This window comes from Silurus aristotelis (assembly GCF_946808225.1).
Source record: "Silurus aristotelis genome assembly, chromosome: 1".
In the NCBI taxonomy this organism is placed as follows: domain Eukaryota; kingdom Metazoa; phylum Chordata; class Actinopteri; order Siluriformes; family Siluridae; genus Silurus; species Silurus aristotelis.
In genome coordinates, this window is record NC_139574.1 from 29,662,780 (window position 1) to 29,685,186 (window position 22,407).

Here is a 22,407-nt window from a genome sequence, read left to right on the forward strand (position 1 = left end):
CACTCCCTATACCTTACACCACACCCTATACCCCACTCCCTACACCATACACACCACACCCTACACCTTATATACCACACCCTATACCTTACACACCACACCCTACACCTTATATACCACACCCTATACCCCACTCCCTACACAATACACACCACACCCTATACCCCACTCCATACACCATACACAACACACCCTATACCCCACTCTCTACGCCATACACCCCACACCCTATATCTCACTCCCTACACCTTACACACCACACCCTATACTCCACTCTCTACACCTTACACACCACACCCTATACCCCACTCTCTACACCATACACACCACACCCTATACCCCACTCTCTACACCATACACACCACACCCTATACCCCACTCTCTACACCATACACACCACACCCTATACCCCACTTCCTACACCATACACACCACACCCTACACCTTATATACCACACCCTATACCCCACTCCCTACACAATACACACCACACCCTATACCCCACTCCATACACCATACACAACACACCCTATACCCCACTCTCTACGCCATACACCCCACACCCTATATCTCACTCCCTACACCTTACACACCACACCCTATACTCCACTCTCTACACCTTACACACCACACCCTATACCCCACTCTCTACACCATACACACCACACCCTATACCCCACTCTCTACACCATACACACCACACCCTATACCCCACTCTCTACACCATACACACCACACCCTATACCCCACTCTCTACACCATACACACCACACCCTATACCCCACTTCCTACACCATACACATATTAGAGAAGAAGCTTTTTTCTGGTTTGAAAGCTCCTTCGTAATGAAGTGAGAGGAGGAGCATGCTGTTTCCACTCCTCCACCCACTGTGTTTTAATCTTTCTCTTCATTTTCAATTCCTCCTGTTTGAACAGAGGGGGGGATGAACGAGGGAGTGAGGGGGGTGGATAGACATGTACAGGCGTGATGGTGGTAGACAGTGAAGTGAGAGTTCTGTGTAAGTGTGTTAAAGAGAGAGAGAAAAAGTGTGTGTTCACATACTAATGAGATCCACAGGTAACAAGATGTTGACAAGGCGGCGACTCTAGCTGACATGCCCACTTTTCTGTGAGACACACTCTCTCTGTCACACACACACACACACTCGCACAGACATGCACACACATTGAAATGGGAAGTTTTTATTTTGTCATCTTAAGAAAACTAGAGGAAACTTTTAAAAACTGAGAGGTGTAAAATTATATCTGTGGAATAGAAATGGGGATGAATAGAAAGATGGAGAGCCAAAAAAAAAGAGGAGAAAGAGTGGGAAAAAGGTTGAGAGAGTGAGGGATAGAAATGTAGAAGAAAATAGAGATGATTGAAAAATAGAGATGTAAAGGGATAAAGAGATATAAAGAGAGACGCAGAAAAGGGTAAAGAGATGAAGAGGAGAAAAGTAAGCTAAAAAGAGAGAGATGGAGAGGACACGAGGAGATGAAGAAGACAAACACGAGATAGAGATGGGGAGAGATGAAGAGAAAGAAAGATTGACAGAGATGAAGTGGAGGAGTGAGAGATGAAGAGGAGGAGAGAGGTGGAGAGAAGAAGTGAGCTGGGGAGAGAGATGCAGAGGAAGAAAGACTGACAGATGAAAAGGAGGAGTGAGAGATGAGAGAAATGAAGAGTAGGAGTGAGAGATGGGGAGGAGGCGTGAGAGATGGGGAGTGATAAAGAGGAGGTGTGAGATGGGGAGAGAAATAAAGAGGAGGAGTGAGGTGGGGAGAGATGGCAAGAGAGATAAAGAGAAGTAAGGTGGGGAGAGAGAGAGAGAGAGAGAAAGAGGAGGAGTGAGATGGGGAGAGATGGAGAGATAAAGAGGAGGAGTGTGATGGGGAGAGATGGCGAGAGAAAAAATGAGGAGGAGTGAGATGGAGAGAGAGATAAAGAGGGGGAGTGAGGTGGAGAGAGAGCGATAAAGAGGAGGAGTGAGATGGTGAGAGATGGAGAGAGATAAAGAGGAGGAGTGAGATGGAGAGAGATAAAGAGGAGGAGTGAGATGGAGAGAGAGATAAAGAGGAGGAGTGAGATGGTGAGAGATGGAGAGAGATAAAGAGGAGGAGAGAGATGGAGAGAGATAAAGAGGAGGAGTGAGATGGGGAGTGAGATGGAGAGAGAGATAAAGAGGAGGAGTGAGGTGGGGAGAGATGGAGAGAGAGATAAAGAGGAGGAGTGAGGTGGGGAGAGATGGAGAGAGCGATAAAGAGGAGGAGTGAGATGGTGAGAGATGGAGAGAGATAAAGAGGAGGAGTGAGATGGAGAGAGAGATGAAGAGGGGGAGTGAGATGGATAGAGATGAAAAGGGGAGTGAGATGGAGAGAGAGATAAAGAGGAGCAGTGAGGTGGGGAGAGATGGAGAGAGAGATAAAAAGAAGTGAGATGGAGAGAGAGATAAAGAGGGGGAGTGAGGTGGGGAGAGATGGAGAGAAAGATAAAGAGGAGCAGTGAGATGGAGAGAGAGATAAAGGGGGGGGTGAGATGGAGAGAGAGATAAAGAGGAGGAGTGAGATGGAGAGAGAGAGATAAAGAGGGGGGGGTGAAATGGAGAGAGATGTAAAGAGGAGGAGTGAGAAGGGGAGAGAGAGAAAAGAGGAGCAATGAGGTGGGGAGAGATGGAGAGAGAGCGATAAAGAGAAGGAGTGAGATGGAGAGAAAGCGATAAAGAGAAGGAGTGAGATGGGGAGAGATGGAGAGAGAGCGATAAAGAGAAGGAGTGAGATGGAGAGAAAGCGATAAAGAGAAGGAGTGAGATGGGGAGAGATGAAGAGAGAGTGATAAAGAGGAGGAGTGAGATGGGGAGAGATGGAGAGAGATAAAAAGGAGAAGTGAGATGGAGAGAGAGATAAAGAGGAGGAGTGAGGTGGGGAGAGATGGGGAGAGATAAAGAGGAGGAGTGAGATGGAGAGAGAGATAAAGAGGTGGGTGAGATGGAGAGAGAGATAAAGAGGAGGAGTGAGATGGAGAGAGAGAGAGATAAAGAGGGGGGGTGAGATGGAAAGAGATATAAAGAGGAGGAGTGAGATGGGGAGCGATGGAGAGAGAGAAAAGAGGAGCAGTGAGGTGGGGAGAGATGGAGAGAGAGCGATAAAGAGAAGGAGTAAGATGGAGAGAAAGCGATAAAGAGAAGGAGTGAGATGGGGAGGGATGGAGAGAGAGCGATAAAGAGGAGGAGTGAGATGGGGAGAGATGGATAGAGATAAAGGAGGAGCATGAAAGTAATGAATTACTTGTTAATTGTCAGAAGATTATTATTATTAGAGCTGCGAGATTAAAAACAAGCCCCGCCTTTACCAAACTCCGCCTTCATCCTAATCTACATCCTGTTTTATATTTAAATGGTAAAATCTCCAATACGGAACCATACAGAGAGAGAGTCATAGTGGAAAGTGAAAAATTCAGAGTAAAAAAAAAGAGAGAAAAAAGGAAAAACACATTTTTTATTATTTATCAATTTTTTGGTTAAATGTCTAATAAAAGCTGGATATTCAGATTAAAGTGATTTTCTTTCCCCTTCAGAATTTTTTTTTTCAATTCAGTCAACTCTTTTCTGCATTCTGAATTATTATTACTGAAATTATTAGTGTAGTGTAAACGGAATAAAAATGCCATGCTGTCGGGGTCCAGTGGAAATAAGCAGCATGAGCTGTGTTAGCTTAGCGCTTAGCACTACAGGAGTCGTCCTTCCAGCTTTTAGTCCATTTGCCAACTTTAATATCAGCAGCGTCCGTCATGTTTAAACATCACCTTCCCACCAGGCCGTGTTCCCTGAGCTTTCAGGGAGTCTGAGAAGTGGAGAAAGAGCTACTGTAGGTGCCCACCGAGGCCGCAGGAGGTCCTGGAACAGCAACTTTTTCTTCCACTCCATCACTTTATATTCGAAGCTTGCAGGCAAGAAAGAGTGACAACGCTTCTAGTGGGCGATCGATAACGTAGCAGAGCAGCCTATTTCTCCCACAGCAAGGGTAAAACCTCAGAGGATTACGGCCTGACAGGAACCTGCAGCTGTCTCCAGGCTGATCTCCATCTCACATCCGACTTACACAAACTACAAATAGTCTCAGACAGTGCTGAACTTTGTTCTTCGTTCAGTTACAGTACAGATACAAGCCTGGGCTGAAATTTCATCATTCATTAATTCATTTATCTATTAGCTCCTAAGCACTCGCGTGTTTTACTTCTCTTTCTGACTAAACCGTAGGGTATTTTTTTAAAGGTAAATGGTGGGAAAAAAGGAGGAGAATAAAAGGCATGTAACGCCTGAGTGTAACACACCAATCGTAGCTACCTAAACGTAGCTATGCCTTTATCCTTACACCTGTTGCGACCAGAGCGTAACAGCATGATCACAACACCAGCAGAGTAGCAACCCTGTGTTACACTGTGACAATTACACTAGCAGAGTAACAACCCTGTGTTACACCCTGATCATAACACCAGAAGAGTAGCAGCCCTGCGTTACACCCTGATCATAACACCAGCAGAGTAGCAACCCTGTGTTACACCGTGATAATTACACCAGCAGAGTAACAACCCTGTGTTACACCGTGATCATAACACCAGCAGAGTAACAACCCTGTGTTACACCCTGATCATAACACCAGCAGAGTAACAACCGTGTTGCACCCTGTTTATAACACCAGCAGAGTAACAACCCTGTGTTACACCCTGATCATAACACCAGCAGAGTAACAACTGTGTTGCACCCTGTTTATAACACCAGCAGAGTAACAACCCTGTGTTACACCCCTTATCATAACACCAGCAGAGTAACAACCGTGTTGCACCCTGTTTATAACACCAGCAGAGTAACAACCCTGTGTTACACCCTGATCATAACACCAGCAGAGTAACAACCCTGTGTTACACCCTGATAATTACACCAGCAGAGTAACAACCCTGTGTTACACCCTGTTTATAACACCAGCAGAGTAACAACCCTGTGTTACACTCTGTTTATAACACCAGCAGAGTAGCAACCCTGTGTTACACCCTGATCATAACACAAGCAGAGTCTGATCATAGCTGCCTAAATGTAACACTTTAATCGTAACAACCCTGTTGTAGCTACCTGAGCTTAACACCATTCGAGTAGCTACCTCAGCATAACACCTCAATCATAACCCCCAGAAAGTACTGTAGCAACCTCAGCATAACACCCCAAACATTGCTAGCTGAGCATAACACTTTGATCACACCCGTAGCTCACCCCCTGATTGTACCACCAGCAGAGCATCAATCTGAGTGTAATCACTGCGCAGCATGCTGAGCGTAACCGAACATGCATAACAACCCTGTGTTACACCGTGATCATAACACCAGCAGAGTAACAACCCTGTGTTACACCCTGATCATAACACCAGCAGAGTAACAACCGTGTTGCACCCTGTTTATAACACCAGCAGAGTAACAACCCTGTGTTACACCCTGATCATAACACCAGCAGAGTAACAACTGTGTTGCACCCTGTTTATAACACCAGCAGAGTAACAACCCTGTGTTACACCCCTTATCATAACACCAGCAGAGTAACAACCGTGTTGCACCCTGTTTATAACACCAGCAGAGTAACAACCCTGTGTTACACCCTGATCATAACACCAGCAGAGTAACAACCCTGTGTTACACCCTGATAATTACACCAGCAGAGTAACAACCCTGTGTTACACCCTGTTTATAACACCAGCAGAGTAACAACCCTGTGTTACACTCTGTTTATAACACCAGCAGAGTAGCAACCCTGTGTTACACCCTGATCATAACACAAGCAGAGTCTGATCATAGCTGCCTAAATGTAACACTTTAATCGTAACAACCCTGTTGTAGCTACCTGAGCTTAACACCATTCGAGTAGCTACCGCAGCATAACACCTCAATCATAACCCCCAGAAAGTACTGTAGCAACCTCAGCATAACACCCCAAACATTGCTAGCTGAGCATAACACTTTGATCACACCCGTAGCTCACCCCCTGATTGTACCACCAGCAGAGCATCAATCTGAGTGTAATCACTGCGCAGCATGCTGAGCGTAACCGAACATGCATAACAACCCTGTGGCTAAGAAGCAGAACCTAGTGAACTGAGCGTAACACCCCGAATGTAGCAAACCAAGCGCAGAAATCCCTTCATAACCTGCACATAACAACCCAAACATAACCCTCTGCCAAACAACGAAAGAAAGAAATCTTGATGATAATTTGTTCCCTGTGCATTCGATCATAATATACACGTCAAATACAGAAATGTGAGTTGAGTGATGTAACTTGTTGAATAATATGCGAAGCGTGACGTAAAAAAGTTTTTTTTTTTTATCTTTATCAGTGTGTGCAGTCGAGTGTGGCGGCAGTTAAAATCTCACCATTTCGAGACTAATTAGCGTCAAGGTGCACTTTCCATCAGGGACACGGAGTTTAGACTAACACTATTCACTTCCTAAAGCCTTTTAACGCAGTTGTGGAAGCGATCTGAGCCGACACATCAGAGAGAGAGAGAGAGACTTCCATATTGATTTATAAACGCTCTCCTGTGTGTCATATCTGAGCCGTGAGGTTAATAAATACCCTGTGGAAATTTTCAGATATTACAGGAAAAAAATGATAACTAAAATTAAGTTCAAATATTGTATACATAGGACAAACATATATAACAGTACAGGAGTTACATAAAAAAAGAGACAGAAAGAAAGAAATATGAAAGAATAATATGTTTGACTGTACACGTTTTGAAAGCAACCTTACACTTAGTGAAACAAATTCCTCTTGACTGCTCACATAAAGGCTGCGGCTGAGGAAACCCATCGGAAATCCCCGTGTAATTATTGCTGAGCTTCATTATTACCAAGACGGTGTTTAAGTACTTCCCCGAGCCAGTGTACATGGTCCTCTTCGAAACAAAGGGGAACCGATGGCCATCCTTCCAGAATACTGTATACCAACGAGTGTTTTAAAGCCCGAGTCACATTAACAATGTCAGGAATTCACTCCGGGGCCGACGCAATGTCTGCCACAGGATTACTGAGGACAGTTAAGAATTCGTGAACTCAGACGAGGATATTAACTTTCCAGCTTATAGACACAGCAAAGTGAATCCCAGACCGGATCCCACTACTTTTTTTTTCCTCCTTCGGAAGATTCCGTTACTTCAAGGCTTTAACTCTCAATCCAGCCTTGTGCAATGATACATACGTTTTTCATACGATTATGATTAAGACTATTGGGACATGTTTTTCTCGGTTTCTTTCAGTTATGAGACAAGTGTCCATGGTTTTTTACATTTCACAAATGTGTTATATAGGATTTGGGGATCCATGAAATTATGGAGTAACGCAGTAGCGTCGAGAATGGATTTGGACCGTACTTAATGTCAGCAGCGGCTCAGGACCACGAGTTGCTGCGCTCAAAAACGATGAACTGTAATGAATCCAAACGAGGACGGGTTTCCTCTTGAGTCTGGTTTCTCTCAAGGTTTCTTCCCCATGCCGTCTCTGGGAGTTTTTTTCTTGCCGATTTCGCCACCAGCTCACTCATAAGAGACCGATTTACACTTATAAGGAACAAGCGTATACATTCTTTATCACCGCTTTACCTGTGTAAAGCCGTGTTGAGACCATTGTTGAAAGCACTATACAAATCAGAATGAATTGAATTATGCCCCAGTGATCTGGTGTTTGCTTTGAAATCGTAGAATGATTTTGGACAATGACCGTAAAATGAATGAAATTCACTGAAAGCTGTATTTTATGCTATTGTTCCATCTCCAGAAGACTTAATTCAAAATCAATTACACTTTCTGTGTTTTTTTTTCCCTCCCCACATCTGTTTGCAGCACAAGGTGTTAAAAAATTCGTTTAGAGAAGTCCCTGGAAAAACTGAAGTCATTTGTTTGAGGCTATTAGATATTCATTAGTAGGAATGTGAAAAGGGGGCAGATGTAATGATCAGGGTGCCGAGGGACGAGAGGCCTGGGATCGGACGCAGTTTTAATGAAGGCTGTGGGATTATTGACATCTGCTGCACCATGTGGACTAATGTTACACTGGAAAGCTAGCTCGTTACGCCGGCATGCTCATTCCAACTGCACTCCTCCTCAACAAATCCCTCGGATGAAACTTTTCTATGCTAGCAGTTCAGTCTTCAGTATTGCTTTAGATCCAGTCTCGATATCCCGAATCGGATTCATCCCATTTTAGTCCCTTTGAGTCCACTTGAGTGAATGAACGGGTCTTCAATTAAAAAAAAGAAACTTTGCTAATAGACTATTGTCCAGATTAGCACTTGGCAGCAGTTTTTTTGGACAATGTAGGTATAGAGAAGAGAGAGGTGCAGCTAATTAAATTTTTTTTAAAAAAGATGAATAAATAAAAGAATAAATTCCACTTCACTACGGCGTCTTCAGACAATTATCTTCGTCTGTGGCTCTGAAAAGGCACAGAATCCCATCAGGACTTTCACTTCTCACCTCTGCTGATGAACAGAATCAGAAACGAGGCCTTTTGTGGCGGCGAATGGGACGAGAGAAGGAGACACCGGACTCAACATGCTTCCTCGAAGCTCTTGTATTCTGTTCCGATTCTCCTCAGAAGTTCTTCATGAAGAGAGAAGAATAAGAGAAAGAAAACAGAGGATACGGAAGCGTGTGTGATCGAGATACTCGCAATCCTCCTCATCTCATATCACTTATTTAAATCCAACACAGAGAGGTCGAGAAAGTGCTGAAGTTCAAGACCTGTGTGTGTGTGTGTGAAAATATTTAATCGTCTCCACACCGTCGTGGTATCTGCTGACTTCGGTTACATTATTTTATATTCTTTGACCTGGCAACCTTTACACCCTGAATAAAATACTCAAGAATACTGCGATATCTTGTCAGCATGTGAAGCTGGAATGATTAACATGTGTAGGTGTATTTAATGACTGCGGCTGCACATATTAGTTTCCCCACATGTCCCGTTCGTGTTTGTCTTTACCTCTTACATTCCATTGGTTAATATAATATATAATGTATGCAACAAATCGGTCTGTGTTTGGCTCCTCTAATTGTGATTTCTCTGTTTAGAAGTGCAAAACTTCCTGATTGGTCGTGGCAATTGGACGAACAGAGACAAAACATGCACTCCTTTTTGGTTTTTTTGGTTTTTTGATTTTTTTATATATTTATTTGTCTTGTGTTAGTTCAGTTTTCATACACACTCCAAATCCACTACACAAAGCCACCTGCATGGTTTTTTTTCTTTTCTTTTTTTTTTTAAACGTTCCTCATTTGTGTTCAATAGCCTTGGCACCCCTGTGTATTCGTCTTAATTCATGATATTAAATCTTAAAGACTGGTGTTTTGTGTTTCCACCACTTTCCCAGTCGTAAATGTGAAAAGTCACACGCGGAGTGCATTTTGCAGCGTCTCGCACAGCAACTCGCTGACTTCTCCCGGAGCAGGTAGATGGCCGTAATGGCATCGTTGGGATTTGAGCGCCGACTCGGTGCGGATTTCAGCAGCATTAAGCTCCATTTGGTAAAGGTCATTTTTTTTTTCAAATCCGAATCCACTTTAACTAGTCGATTGCAGAAAATGCCTGTAAGCTTTTGTAGCCGACATACTCTATTATTTACAGCAACAAAAAAAAGGAAAAGGTGAACATTGACGCGTCCGAGTGCCTATTGAGCGTTAAGATGTGAACTTCGCTTCAGGTTGTAAGAACTTTTTTTGTGTAAAAACTTTGGGTATTTAACCACCCTGTTCATTAATTAGTCTGTTTGCATTGCTATTTACTTGCACAACCTCAAAAGATCCTCTGATTTAAAAGTTGTTTAGACAAAAGCCATTTTCATTTGCAAGAACGTTATTAAAAATATAGTATAACGGCCGCTAGATGCTGAGGAATTTTTCACAAAGGAAGAAAAGTGTCTACAGAACCATCATTCTTTATTACAGATATTATGAATTTTTATTTATAATTTTTTTTTTATTCTATTTTTATTTTTTGCATCGCTAGTTTAAGATTTGTTTGTGTGTTTGAACGTAAATATGAATAAAAATGTGTGAAGATTGTGAGGATTGAAAAGGTAATGCCAGGCTGGTGATACAAAGGTGTATTCTGTAGATACTACAAGTGAGAAATCCGTGTCCTGAAAGCGCCAAAAAAGTGAGATTTTCTTTTTGTACTCTGTTCAGGTTTTTTTTTTTTTTGGTGAGTTGTGAGTGCCTTTGGTTTTTTGAGTGGACCTTGATGAGTTCTGTTGTCTCTAAAGAGCTGACGAGACGCTCTGTTCGGTGATGGTGCGGGAGGCTTATTGCGAGAGAGTCGGAGGAACATCACAACATCGCTCTATCTGTGAACAAGCGGCTCGCGTCACCGCACACGTGTCGTCTTTTATCTGCGGAGAGGATTTCACGCCGGGAGAGAGAGGATTACAGGACATTATCTCTCATTGTCTTATCTCTGATCTCCGAGACAGAACTGGACCTAAAATGCTGTGATTAGCATAAACACGGAGCGACTGCGACGAGCGAGGAACTTCAGCAGGAATCGAAGATCTGAATTGTACCACAGCAAAAGAAAAATAGTTGAAAACTTAAACATACATTTAACAATCATGTACTTACATATATACACAGCCCAGATATCACTATACTGTAGATCCATATTTAGTGCGTGTGTGTGTGTAGATTTATTAGACACTGTGTGTGTGTTTGTGTACAGATTTATTTTGTGATTGTGACATAAAAGACCATCATGTCATCCTTTAAACACCTGCCCACACTTACACCCGTTCCCTTGTCTCTCTCTATGAACAGGAAGTGTGTGAACTGTTGTAGTGGTGGTGACCCTGTGTGTACGTTTATGAAGTTAACGAGATTTTCCAGGTTTTTTTTTTTTTTAACGTGACCCTCAGAGTGTTTTTGGGTTGTACCTATAAACGTGTGTATGTGTTGGAGCAGAAGCAGCTGTTTCCTACGCAAGCACACACACAGCGTTTCCACATAATCCCCATTTCTTTTTCTCTCTATGTGGAAAAATTCACATCCACCCATAGTGTGTGTGTGTGTGTGTGTGTGTGTGTGTGTGTGTGTGTGTGTGTGTGTGTGTGTGTGAAGTATGGGGTAGGATAACACTGATTATTTCACCTTTAATGGAAACATACACCATGTTTGTACCTGCGTGAGCACTTGTTTTACACAGTATTTACTGTGTGTGTGTGTGTGTGTGTGTGTGTGCGCGCTATTTAATCATTTGAAATGTATGTACCTATAAGATGTTTAAGATAAGCAGAGAAGTCATATACAGGTGAATTGTACACGTTGTACCTGACGTTAAACAGCAGCACTGGGTTTGTTTCTGCTGCTCTTGTTAATATGTAATATTTCTTATTTTTTAAAACTGTAATATTTGCCGATTCTATATTTATTTATTTACTTTAGAGTTCGATTTTTTTTTTGTTTGTTTGTTTGTTTTTATCGCATTAAAAAAAAAAATCATATTTTACAAGAAACATCTCTTGACCATTAATCAGAAATGCACTAGTAAACAAAAACTAAAGAAATGTTTTGTTATGCAGGAAGCTGCTCTGCATATGGAACCTGCTCTTTAGTACTGTTCTAGAACTGAATCAGGGCGAGGAGAGTCCTGTCTGCTGGACGTGTTTTCTCAGAATACCAGATTAAGTATACGATCCATACGATCACTATACATTAATAATGCACACACAAAGCCACATGTTCTGCTAATGGACCCGATCTGAGTAGAACTCTGTTCTCGCCTGCATGACCCACACACACACACACACACACACACACTCTTTTGCGTGTGTCTAATGATCCTCCGTCCATTAAGCCAGCCGGAAAAATGACGTGACCGTTTTCCGGGTGAACGCTAATATCCGATGCGAGTTTCCTTCATTACGGAGTTCTTGCTCTGGCGTACAAAAGTGCGGCCGATTCATCTTTCACCGAGTCGTTAATGTTCTCATCAGAGCCGCTCGGTTCTCAAGGTGCTTTAAATGAAAGTGTGAAATGTTCCGTAATGATCTGGTTGCGTTCGACCCTCAAAGCCTGGACTTTAAAGTTATATCAGTGTAGTGCTCTGCTGTGTTGTCTAGCAGCATGTACATGCACCTTAAAGGTTCTCTGTAGGACCCTACAAGTGCTTTCTTAAATTTTTTTTTCTTCACATTAAACATGGGACCTCTTTAGGAAGCACAAAATCCAGAAATAAGGATTTTCTCTCGTTAGGTATTTTCCTAAACGTAATTTAGAGCCTGTAATCTTCTATACAACTGAATAGGCTCCAAGTACAATTCTTTGATGAATGTAGAACCTGTCAGGAGTTTCAGTTAGTTCTTTAGAGGTTCAGTATATAAATAATAGTTCAAGTTGTACTTGAAATTCTTTGGAACCGTTTGGGCTTCTAAGCTTTTGACACGTTCTATGGTTGTACTGTCTTCGTAAGAAATTTCTTCAAGCATTCCTCAAGGCTTTAGTAGGTAATGAATTGTTCTCAGTATTCTAAAGTGGTTGTGTTTGAAAATTGTGTTATAAGTGTTTATCCAATTTCTAAACATATACCCCCTGAATAGACATAGAGAATTAATGGTTCTGGACATCGTGATAGTGCTGTACCTTTGTGGTAACTTATGATGATTATGTTAAACGTTTCTACATCGAACCTTTAATGGGTTCTATTGGAGAAACAACTGAAAACCATTTGTGTTCTACATTTTCTAGAATGTTTCTTAATAATTCTTAACCTTCTACTTGAAACACATTGACTGGGGAACACACTTTATTGTCATGTTTTATATGCAAAAGGAAATTGAAATTCTCTTTTTTTTTCTTTTTTTAGAATAATGGTTAATTCTTTCCCTCATGTCCAACAATAAGGGATCAGTGAAAACCTTTTGTTCCGGTTCCCAAGTGAACCTTTGTGTCCTTGGTTTCTTCTAAAACTCAAAGGTGTTCTTAAACTTAGGCCTTTGTAGTTTGAGGTGGGGGTGTGAAGGGTTGCCTTAAGGGGTCTGTAAAAATCCCTAAAGCAAGTGTTTGAATTTTCAAAGTAGAGCCAAATTGGGACATTCTTGAGAACTTCTTTCCAACCACAACCGGTGGAATTTTGCTCATCATGTGTGTGTTATTCTGGGTTTTAGAGGGAGTGTGTGAAATCTGGCTGACGAGCGAGGACACGGGGGCTTACGGGAGGGACATCGGTACGGATCTCCCGACACTGCTATGGGAGCTGGTGAAGGAGATCCCTGAGGGCTGCATGCTCCGCCTGGGCATGACCAACCCACCCTACATCCTTGAGCACCTGGAGGTGAGTCTGAGCTTCTACAAAGGTCTTGCAGAGACCCAGCATGATTTCTTTTGTACTACATTGCTACCCATTGTACCCATACCTTTCTTATTCCGTTTGCGTTTGCAGTGACTCATAAAGGTTTCTCAGTGGTTCTGGATTTGGTTAACAGTCCTATCTTTCTAAGAGGTGAACCCTCTTCTTTAGGGTTCTCCAATAAAACACAGTTACAAGTAAATAGCTTTTTATTTCTCTGTTTTCTTCAGATTTCAGGGTAGGAACGATTCATTTGCAGAGGTTAATTGAGGTTATAATTTAGACCCTGCTCATGCGCAGTCTATTTCTGCATGGTTACATCTGAATTAAAAAGTGATAAAAACGTGACTTTCCTCTTTTCTTGAATGATGGGAATGAACAATTAAATGTTAATTAGAACCGGGATTGTTGGTGCGCCGGAGCTAATTTAGCGTTCCACTCGAGTTTGCTGTTTTGATGTGCTCAGCAGTTCTACTTTAATGCTTTCCTGCTTTATTAATGTTTTGGAGCGTTCTGGAGCTGGTTCTATCCATTCATTATCAGCCAAGTGGAAGATCGCAGCAGCAGTCAGAACGGTATTAAGTGACATGCAAAACGTTTGCCACTTTGAGAGGAGGAAAATGATGATCGTCTGATATTCGGGGTTTTCTCTGAGGGAGTGGATTTCCCTGTGGAGCGAACCTTTAAAGGTTGTCTGTCGAGTCCTTCGGGGAATTGGTTTGGCTTCAGAAAGGGTTTTAGGTTGAATTTTTTCTTTTTTGGAAGAACCAATGAAGCACCACAGGGAAAAAGTGTATTTTTTTTTAAATAGCTAGAAGATGCCAGGAATTTCTTATGGAACTTATGATTGAGAAACCCTTATAGAAAGGGTTCCTCCAGCAGGACAACCAAGGAACTCTTTAAGAGGTAAACATTTTATTTGGTATTTTATGTAATGTGTGAGGAACCACATAGAAAAAGAAATGGTTCCTCACATGTTGTTAAAAATTGTCTACATGGAACCCTAAATGAAAGAACACAATTTTTTTTATTTACAATATTTGTCTTCCCTTTAAAGGAATAGTATACATTTTGGGTTCTGTAGCAGCAGGTTCTTGAAAATATTTATAGGCTGTGATTAAAGATTAAAAAGAACCCTGCACGTGACAGTGCTCATCAAGTGGTTTCTGAGGTTTCCACAGTTCTTTCATCATCATAGTGCCTTGTGTTAATGGAAGCCATCGGTTGTAGGGTCTACGTAGAACCTCCAAGGCTCTTTAGTTGTTGTGGTATTACTTATTCCTTTGGCGTTCTTGTGCATATTAGTGTGAAGTTGGTGTCTCGTGAGCACTAATTACCTGAACTCCTGTATCTAGTAGTCTTTTTGGGTGACGAGAACTTCAGTGAAGTCAGAGGCAGGCTGAATATGACGGAAACACAGGTCAGGGTTAATGAAATGTTCCACTGGGTGGGTACAGACAGCTCACGATTTCGCTCATTAAGTCTCTCTTCACGTTCTCTAAAGAGACTCGATGCCACTGGAGAAGAACCGAGTAGACGAGAAGCAGAAAACCGAGGCCTCACCCGCAGTTTTTTTTCCTTCTCTCTCTGACCGAGGCTGCTTTTATTCATGAGGCACAGGTAAATAGGTGTTATAACAGAGGTGAAGGTTCTGCACTAGTGACTGTAAGGCTGTGAGTTCAAATCCCAGGACAACCAATGAGTCACTGTTGGGCTTTAGAATGAGAACCTTATTCTTTAACTTGGTTTATTATTGTCAAAATTTAAGTTAATAGCACACTAACGATAATAAATTTTAACGGCACTAAAAAAAACTTTCTTTCGGCTTCTCCCGTTAGGGGTCACCACAGCGGATCCTCCGCACGTTTGATTTGGCACATGTTTTACGCTGGATGCCCTTCCTAACGCAACCCTCCCCAATTTATCCGGGCTTGGGACCGGCACTAAGAGTGGCTGGGGATGGTTCCCTGACCGGGGATCGAACCCGGGTCGCAGCGGTGGGAGCGCTGCATCTTAACCACTAGACCACCAGGGGACCTTTAACGGCACTAATGACAATTATTAAAAAATATCAGTAAATCTAAAAGAGGCGAAATTGAAACCTGCAACGCAACACATTTATTCACAACGTCTTTACTCAGAAATAAAAAAAAATTAACTCCACTGGAAAATTATTTTTAATCAGTAAACATTTGTTTTACTGATTCGCCCAGTCTCAAATCATGCACCAAAATCCCCCAGGACACACAAACGGCAATTAAAACCGTTCATGTCCTGATTTATGTAATTTAACACCATCATTACTTTAAAAAGATTAAAACAATATTTTGTCTTCATGTTGAGTATGGTGTCACTAATTATAAACATACATTTGCACAAGCATCCATATTTGTCCATTGCCATGTTGATTAGAGTATTAACAACTTGAAAAGTATTCATTTAAGGTACATTTAGAAAATATAAAAATGTGCGATTTTGTTGCGATTAATCAAGAGTTAACTGGCGGTAATTGTGCGATTATTCGAAATTAAATATTTTAATCGATTGACAGCTTTTTATAGTACCGTATTTTCCGGACTATAAGCCGCTACTTTATTCGCACGTTTTGAAACCCGCGGCTTAAACAATGAAGCGGCTAATTTATGGATTTTTCCTGGGTTTTTCCCGGTTTCACAAACTTCAAGCCAAAAAAATGAGCCCCATAACATTAGACCAATGAAATTGCCGAACGGGTTCAGGTGAACCAATTAAATTCTTTATATTAAATCAGATGCGCTCCCACTGAATCGGGCCGCACCACATCATAAATATGGATGAGGTTCCTCTGACGTTTGACCTGCCGCTCACTCGGACTGGCAACAGGAAATGCGAATCATTCGTCACGCTGAAAACAACCGGGCATGAAAACACGCACTTCACCTGTGTTCTGAGCTGCACGGCATCGGGAGAAAAGATTCACCGATAGTGATTTTTAAACGCACAACTATGACGGAAGAAAAACTCCTAAGAGAAATTGTTGTGAAAGGAAAGAGGAAGACAGTGAACAATGACTTTCTTGGTAGGCTACTGTTTAGATACAAGCCGTGTAACAGACACTGACTTTCGTTAAAGCCTGTGTAAAGTTCATTAGTTTCAGTGTAGGATCCTGTGGCTTATAGACAGGTGCGGCTTATTTATGTTCAAAATAAAAATCTTTGTAAAATTCAGTGTGTGCGGCTTATATTTGGGTGAGCTTTATAGTCCGGACATTACGGTAATTCACATAGTAAATCATACAGTAAATATAAGTATTTAGTACATATCATGCATTTGAGTCAGGCTATTTACGAGTCAGGGACAAAGAAAAAAAATATATGAACACATTCAAAAATATAACTTTGAAGTCAGTGCAAGGTGCAACCAATGTAATCACGTTTTAAATTCAAATTCGAGATACATGTGATTTTGGAATGCAGATGCATGTCAAGTTCATACCATAAATTTGAAAGTTGTGAGTCATAAATATTTCATTTCTGAGACAAATCTTGAGTCATAGTTTAAAATAAGAGTTATAACCCTAGTCGAGTTATGAGTCATACATTTCTGATGTCATGAACAAAATCATAAAAGCAATAATCTCAGAAAGTCAGTCTCGAAATAAACCTGAAATTGAGTCAAATTGTGAGTTAAATTTGATATGTCGGCGTTCATATTTAAAACACAGTCATGTTGCAAGTCAAATTTTAAAGTCGCTGTCAGACTCATGAACTCTTGAATTGCAAAATCTTCATGCATGTAATAAGTCATACATCTTGAAGATCGAGTCAAAACCTGTCAAAATTTCCTTTTGTGTATATATGCAACACACGCTGTAATTCATTGCTATGGAGATTCACTTTGGCCAAACAAATATATGTGCAAACTTTATTTTCATTGAAAATCCTCCCTTAGCATGAATAACAGTTTCAAACACTCTTGGCGTCCAGACAGTTCATTTCTCCAAACCTTTAGCCAAAACACTTTGCTATGCCTCTAAAAGGTGTTCTTTACTAGTTGAGTGTTTCTTTCTGAATTGCGATTCAGTTCGTCCCAGACCAGTTTAATAGAGATTACCATTTAACCTACATTTATACCATGAATTAGCATGTTCTCCAAGTATAAACGGAAACGTGTAAAGTGGAACGTGACCTTGCTCCATGTATTTTAACCAAAACCGACTGTTATTGCCTGAGGTGAGAGTTTGATGAAAGGAATAGCGTTAAATTGCATAGTCTGTTGAATGTAAACAAAAGGAAACATGCTGGTCTCTCAAAACTCTTATGAGACTAAGCGTTTTCAAACGTATGACATGCACTGAGAGGTGTTAATGGCTGATGCGAGTCTTTTAAGTCAAGTTGCGAGTCAGACAAAGTCGGTGTCCAGTTGTGAGTCATAAACTGAGTCAAACTGCATGTCAGGTTTTGGTGTCCCAGTCAAACTGAGAGTCAGGCAATGATTACTGATACAGTTTGGGTCAGTGTATAGGTCATAAACATCTTCATCGTTGCATATGTGACTGAAGACGATATGAAACCTATGTTAGCACGGCTAGAAAGAACAGTAATAATATGATGATAAATGAAGTCACATGATAACCAGCCAGAGCAGATTTATTTGACTTCTTTCTGTCGCGTTCATTAAAGACGTGAAATAAGAACTGTTGCGTGTTCTAGTTCCACGGTTTCACTGTTCATTTTATTTTATTCTATTTATTTTTTTCTCCTTGCAGTCCGTTTAGTTTCCGTCTCCACAAGGACGGGTCTGAAACAGAACATTTGTCCTAATTAGTGTTTGACCGTCTGATCTGCTGTCTCTTGTCCGTGGACAGTTTTATTCAGAGGCCTTTTTATGGTTCACTCGATTAGCGCTGTTAGCCCAGGGGATGCCAACGCCGCCGCCGCAATTTGGAACTCATCCCGATCTCGGGCCATTTCCATTTTAACGTCTCTCCTGGGACATGCTGTCTATGCTTACGTCTGATCTGTCTGTAAATGAAGTGTGTTCAATGAGAAATAGGGCATTTACTTACAAAATCATAGAAACATTCACATACATCATTAATTGTCAAAGTTCACATCCAAGAACAGATCAAATAAACTTACAGCTAACTCTTATAGCTGTGCTATCAATTACCTAAAATGTCCTCTCTACCCCATTACCTCTGTACCGCATTATCTCTCTACCTCCCTAACATATTACCTCTCTACCTCTCTACCCTATTACCCCTCTACCCTTTTACCCCATTACCTCTCTACCCCATTACCCCTCTACCTCTCTACCCCATTACCGCTCTATCTGTCTACCCCATTACCCCTCTATCTCTCTAACCCATTACCGCTTTATCTGTCTACCTCTCTACCCCTTTACCCCATCTACCTCTCTACCCCATTACCCCTCTACCCTTTTACCCCATTACCCCTCTATCTCTCTACCCCATTACCGCTCTATCTGTCTACCCCTTTACCCCATCTACCTCTCTACCCCATTACCTCTCCACCCCACTGCCCCAATACTTCTCTGGCTCATTACCTCTCCAGCTCACATCATTATCTCCCCACCTCACTGCCAGATTACTTATCTGCTTCATTAACTCTGTACCTCATGACCTCTTCACCTCACATTATTACCTCTCTACCTTAATACCCTATTACCTCTCTACATCTTTTCTGCTCTACCTCATGAACTTTCCACTTCACCCGTTCATTTCCTTTCCACCTCAACACATTACCTTTCACCTTACTACCCATTAGTTTTCCACCTCACTGCCCCATTAGCTCTACACCTAACTACCCCATATTTCCACACCTCGCTACCCCATTACCTCTCCACCTCACTACCCCAATGCCTCTCCACCTCACTACACCATTACCTCTTCAACTCTCTAGCCCAGTACCTCTCCACCTCACTACCTATTATCTCTCTACCTCTCAATCTCACTACCCCAGTACCTCTTCTCCTCGCTACCTCGTTACCTTTCCACCTCACTACCCCATTACCCTTCTACCTTAGTACTACACTATTACATCTCCACCTCCACCAGTACCTCTCAGGTTTTGCAACTGGTTTACCTTGCTGTCTCATGATCTTTCCACTTAGCTACCTCAATATATCTTCACCTTGTTATCTCGTCTCCTCATCTGCTTACCTTCACCTCGGCATCTCATCTCCTTACTAGCTGTTAGGATGATAGGCTACATTCATTAGAGAATGCAAACCTCATTACTTTCCCCTCACCAACTTATTCAAACTGAGGTAAACAAGCTGTTGCACTGTTTCAGCCTAGTATATTTGTTTAGCGGCAGTGATTGAGATATGATTATTAGGCCTAAATACAAGACACAGATCAGATAAAAAGAAGTAGTGTAATTACTTGTTTTGTTAATAAGCAGGTTAGTGTTGTCACCCGTCATTGCACAGACATCAGATCGGATGTTATGAAATGATTAACGAGCGGAAATGAAACAGCGTTTAGAGATATTGAGCAGTTTTGCTGGAACATGATTTTTCAGGAGAACGTATGTTTCTTTCTTCATGTCTCTGTTTTCTCACTCTGTTTTTATCATAGCTACTTAATAAACTACAACCTGGTTCTACTTGTAGCAGAGGTGTGGTGTGTGTGTTCAAGTTTATTTCTATAGCGCTTTTTTTCACAATGAACATTGTCTTAAAGCAGCTTTACAGAACTGAAGAATTAAAGTGGATTATGTGCATTTATCCCTGATGACTAATCCAGGGGTGACTGTGGCAGGAAAAAACACCCTTAGATGTTATGAGGAAGAAAGCTTGAGGTGAACCAGACTAAAACGGGGAACCCATCCTCATTTAGGTGGTATCAAAACAATACAAAACACCTGAAAGTAAGAACTACCATGAGTAGAGGAATGTGTGATTGATTAATGTCCTTTCTGCAGTCTTATACAGTCAGTTGATGCTATAGAACCAGGAGCTACTGAGCAACTCATAAAATAACTCTTTTGAGATCATCATAGATCCCACACCAACTTCTCAATGCCAAAGCCTTTAAACATTCAAAGAGGGTCCAATGTCAAACTCTACATGAAGTAGGATTCAAATGGCACTGGTACATCCCTAGATGATTTGGGATGTTTGTAGGGTCGGAATCTACTTCTTTAAAGGTCTATAATTTTCATGATGCTGTTTTTGTATTAAGGGTGATATGATTTTTTAAATACAAGTTGCTGTCTAAAATAACTCCCAGGTCTTTTACTGTTGAACTAGTAGTTTCAGTACATCCTTCTAATTGCAAGTAGAATTGTCAGAGCTTCTGTGTATTGGGTTTTGGGCCGATGAACAAAATCGGTCTATCAGAATTTAATAATAGAAAGTTATGCGTCATCCAATTTTTTTATTTTTTAACACACGCAGTTAACCAAGCCAATTGAGATGTATCGTCTGGTTGGATGAGATATATAGATGGTATTATCATCATAGCAGTGGAAGCTAATCCCATGCTTTCTAATAATTTTCCAAAGGGAAGCATTTACAGTATATTGTGAAAAGCAGGGGTCCTAGAACTGAACCTTGTGGCACCCCATAATTTACTTGCATTAACCTGGATAGTTCTCCATTTAAATTTACAACATGGTAGTGATTAGACAGGTAGGATTTAAACCAGCTTAATGCCTGTCCCTGAATGCTGATGTAATTCTGTAATGATCTATAGTGTCGAATGAAGCACTAAGATCTAGTAAAACTAACAGGTCATTAGTGATTTTAACTAGAGCAGTTTCTGTACTATGATGGGGCCTCAAACCTGACTGAAACTCTTCAAAGATATTGTTTTCTTGTAAGAAGAAACATAACTGGGCAGAGACAATCTTGTCTAGAAACTTTGACATAAACGGAAGATTTGAAATGGGTCTGTAATTTTATTGTTTATTTGGGTCGAAATAAATTTTCTTAATAAGGGGCTTAATAACTGCCAACTTGAGGGGTTTAGGGACGTGACCTAAAGATAGTGAGGAGTTAATAATATTCAGAAGAGGCTCACCAGTTATCTAACAGACATGTTGTTGATTTGGCTTTGGTGAAAAGATCATACAGCTCTCACTGTCCTATACTTGCAATGTATTGTAATTGTAATTGTGGAGTTTCAGGTGAGATTGGTTAATGAGATGCTGTCAGAGGTTGAACCTCCACAATTGTGTTTACTTTTAATTTTTACAGTGAAGAAATTTATAAAGTACTTATGACTAAACGGTGATGGAATACTCTCTTCAGATTTCGATTTGTTGTACATTTATCCACTGTATTTAAAAGAGACCTGGGATTGTTTTGGTTGTTTTTTATGAGTTTGCTCAGGTGCTCAGCTCTAGCAGTGCTTAGCGCCTGTCTGTAGCGCCTGTCTGTATAAACCTCTAATTTTGTTTTTCTTATGGGCTGCTCTCTTGAGGGCATGAGTATGACTATTATACCATAATGCGGTTGTTTTTTCTCTAACCTTTCTTAATCGGATGGGGGCAACGGTGTCTAATGTTTAGTGAGAATAGTATCTATGTTGACAACAGCTCTCGTTTAGGATCGCAGGTACCTGCGCTGCGACATCTAGAGCACGAGCAGCAGGAAAACAGCGTGTGTGTACCTTACCTTTGGCTGTAGTAGCACGAACATGGCAGATGATGGAGTCTCCAAGTAACACTGTATCACATTCCGTCTCGCGGAGAGGGTCGAGATCTCGAATGCCGGTGGTGGTGGAGGGGAGACGTTCTCGACCGGGGGCTTAGCTCGCGTCTTCCACTGCTTCTGTATCCAGGGTCCATGGTTCCCCGGCGCCGGAGAGAACGATATCTTGGCGGGGCGCATTCTAGGTGGTCCTAGGCAAACACATGGAGCTGTGAATTACCCTGTGAATTAACCTGGGACAGGTGAGCGTCTGACGATTCCAGTGCAGCTTTCTGCTCCCACAGCTGGGCCTGCTTTACACGTAGGTGTGTCTGAGTCTGAGAGAGAGAGAGAGAGAGACAGAGACAGAAAATTTCTGGTTTTGTTTG

General features: G+C 41.5%; 1 protein-coding gene across 1 annotated transcript in view; it reads left to right on the forward strand.

Annotated features, from left to right (window-relative positions):
* The window catches only part of cdkal1 (CDK5 regulatory subunit associated protein 1-like 1), a 224,619-nt gene that overhangs the window by 119,071 nt on the left and 83,141 nt on the right, over positions 1–22,407 (forward strand). Inside the window, exon 9 of the mRNA XM_083525620.1 lies at positions 13,197–13,363. Within this exon, the coding sequence (XP_083381746.1) occupies positions 13,197–13,363 (167 nt within the window). The remainder of the gene's footprint in view (positions 1–13,196; positions 13,364–22,407) is intronic.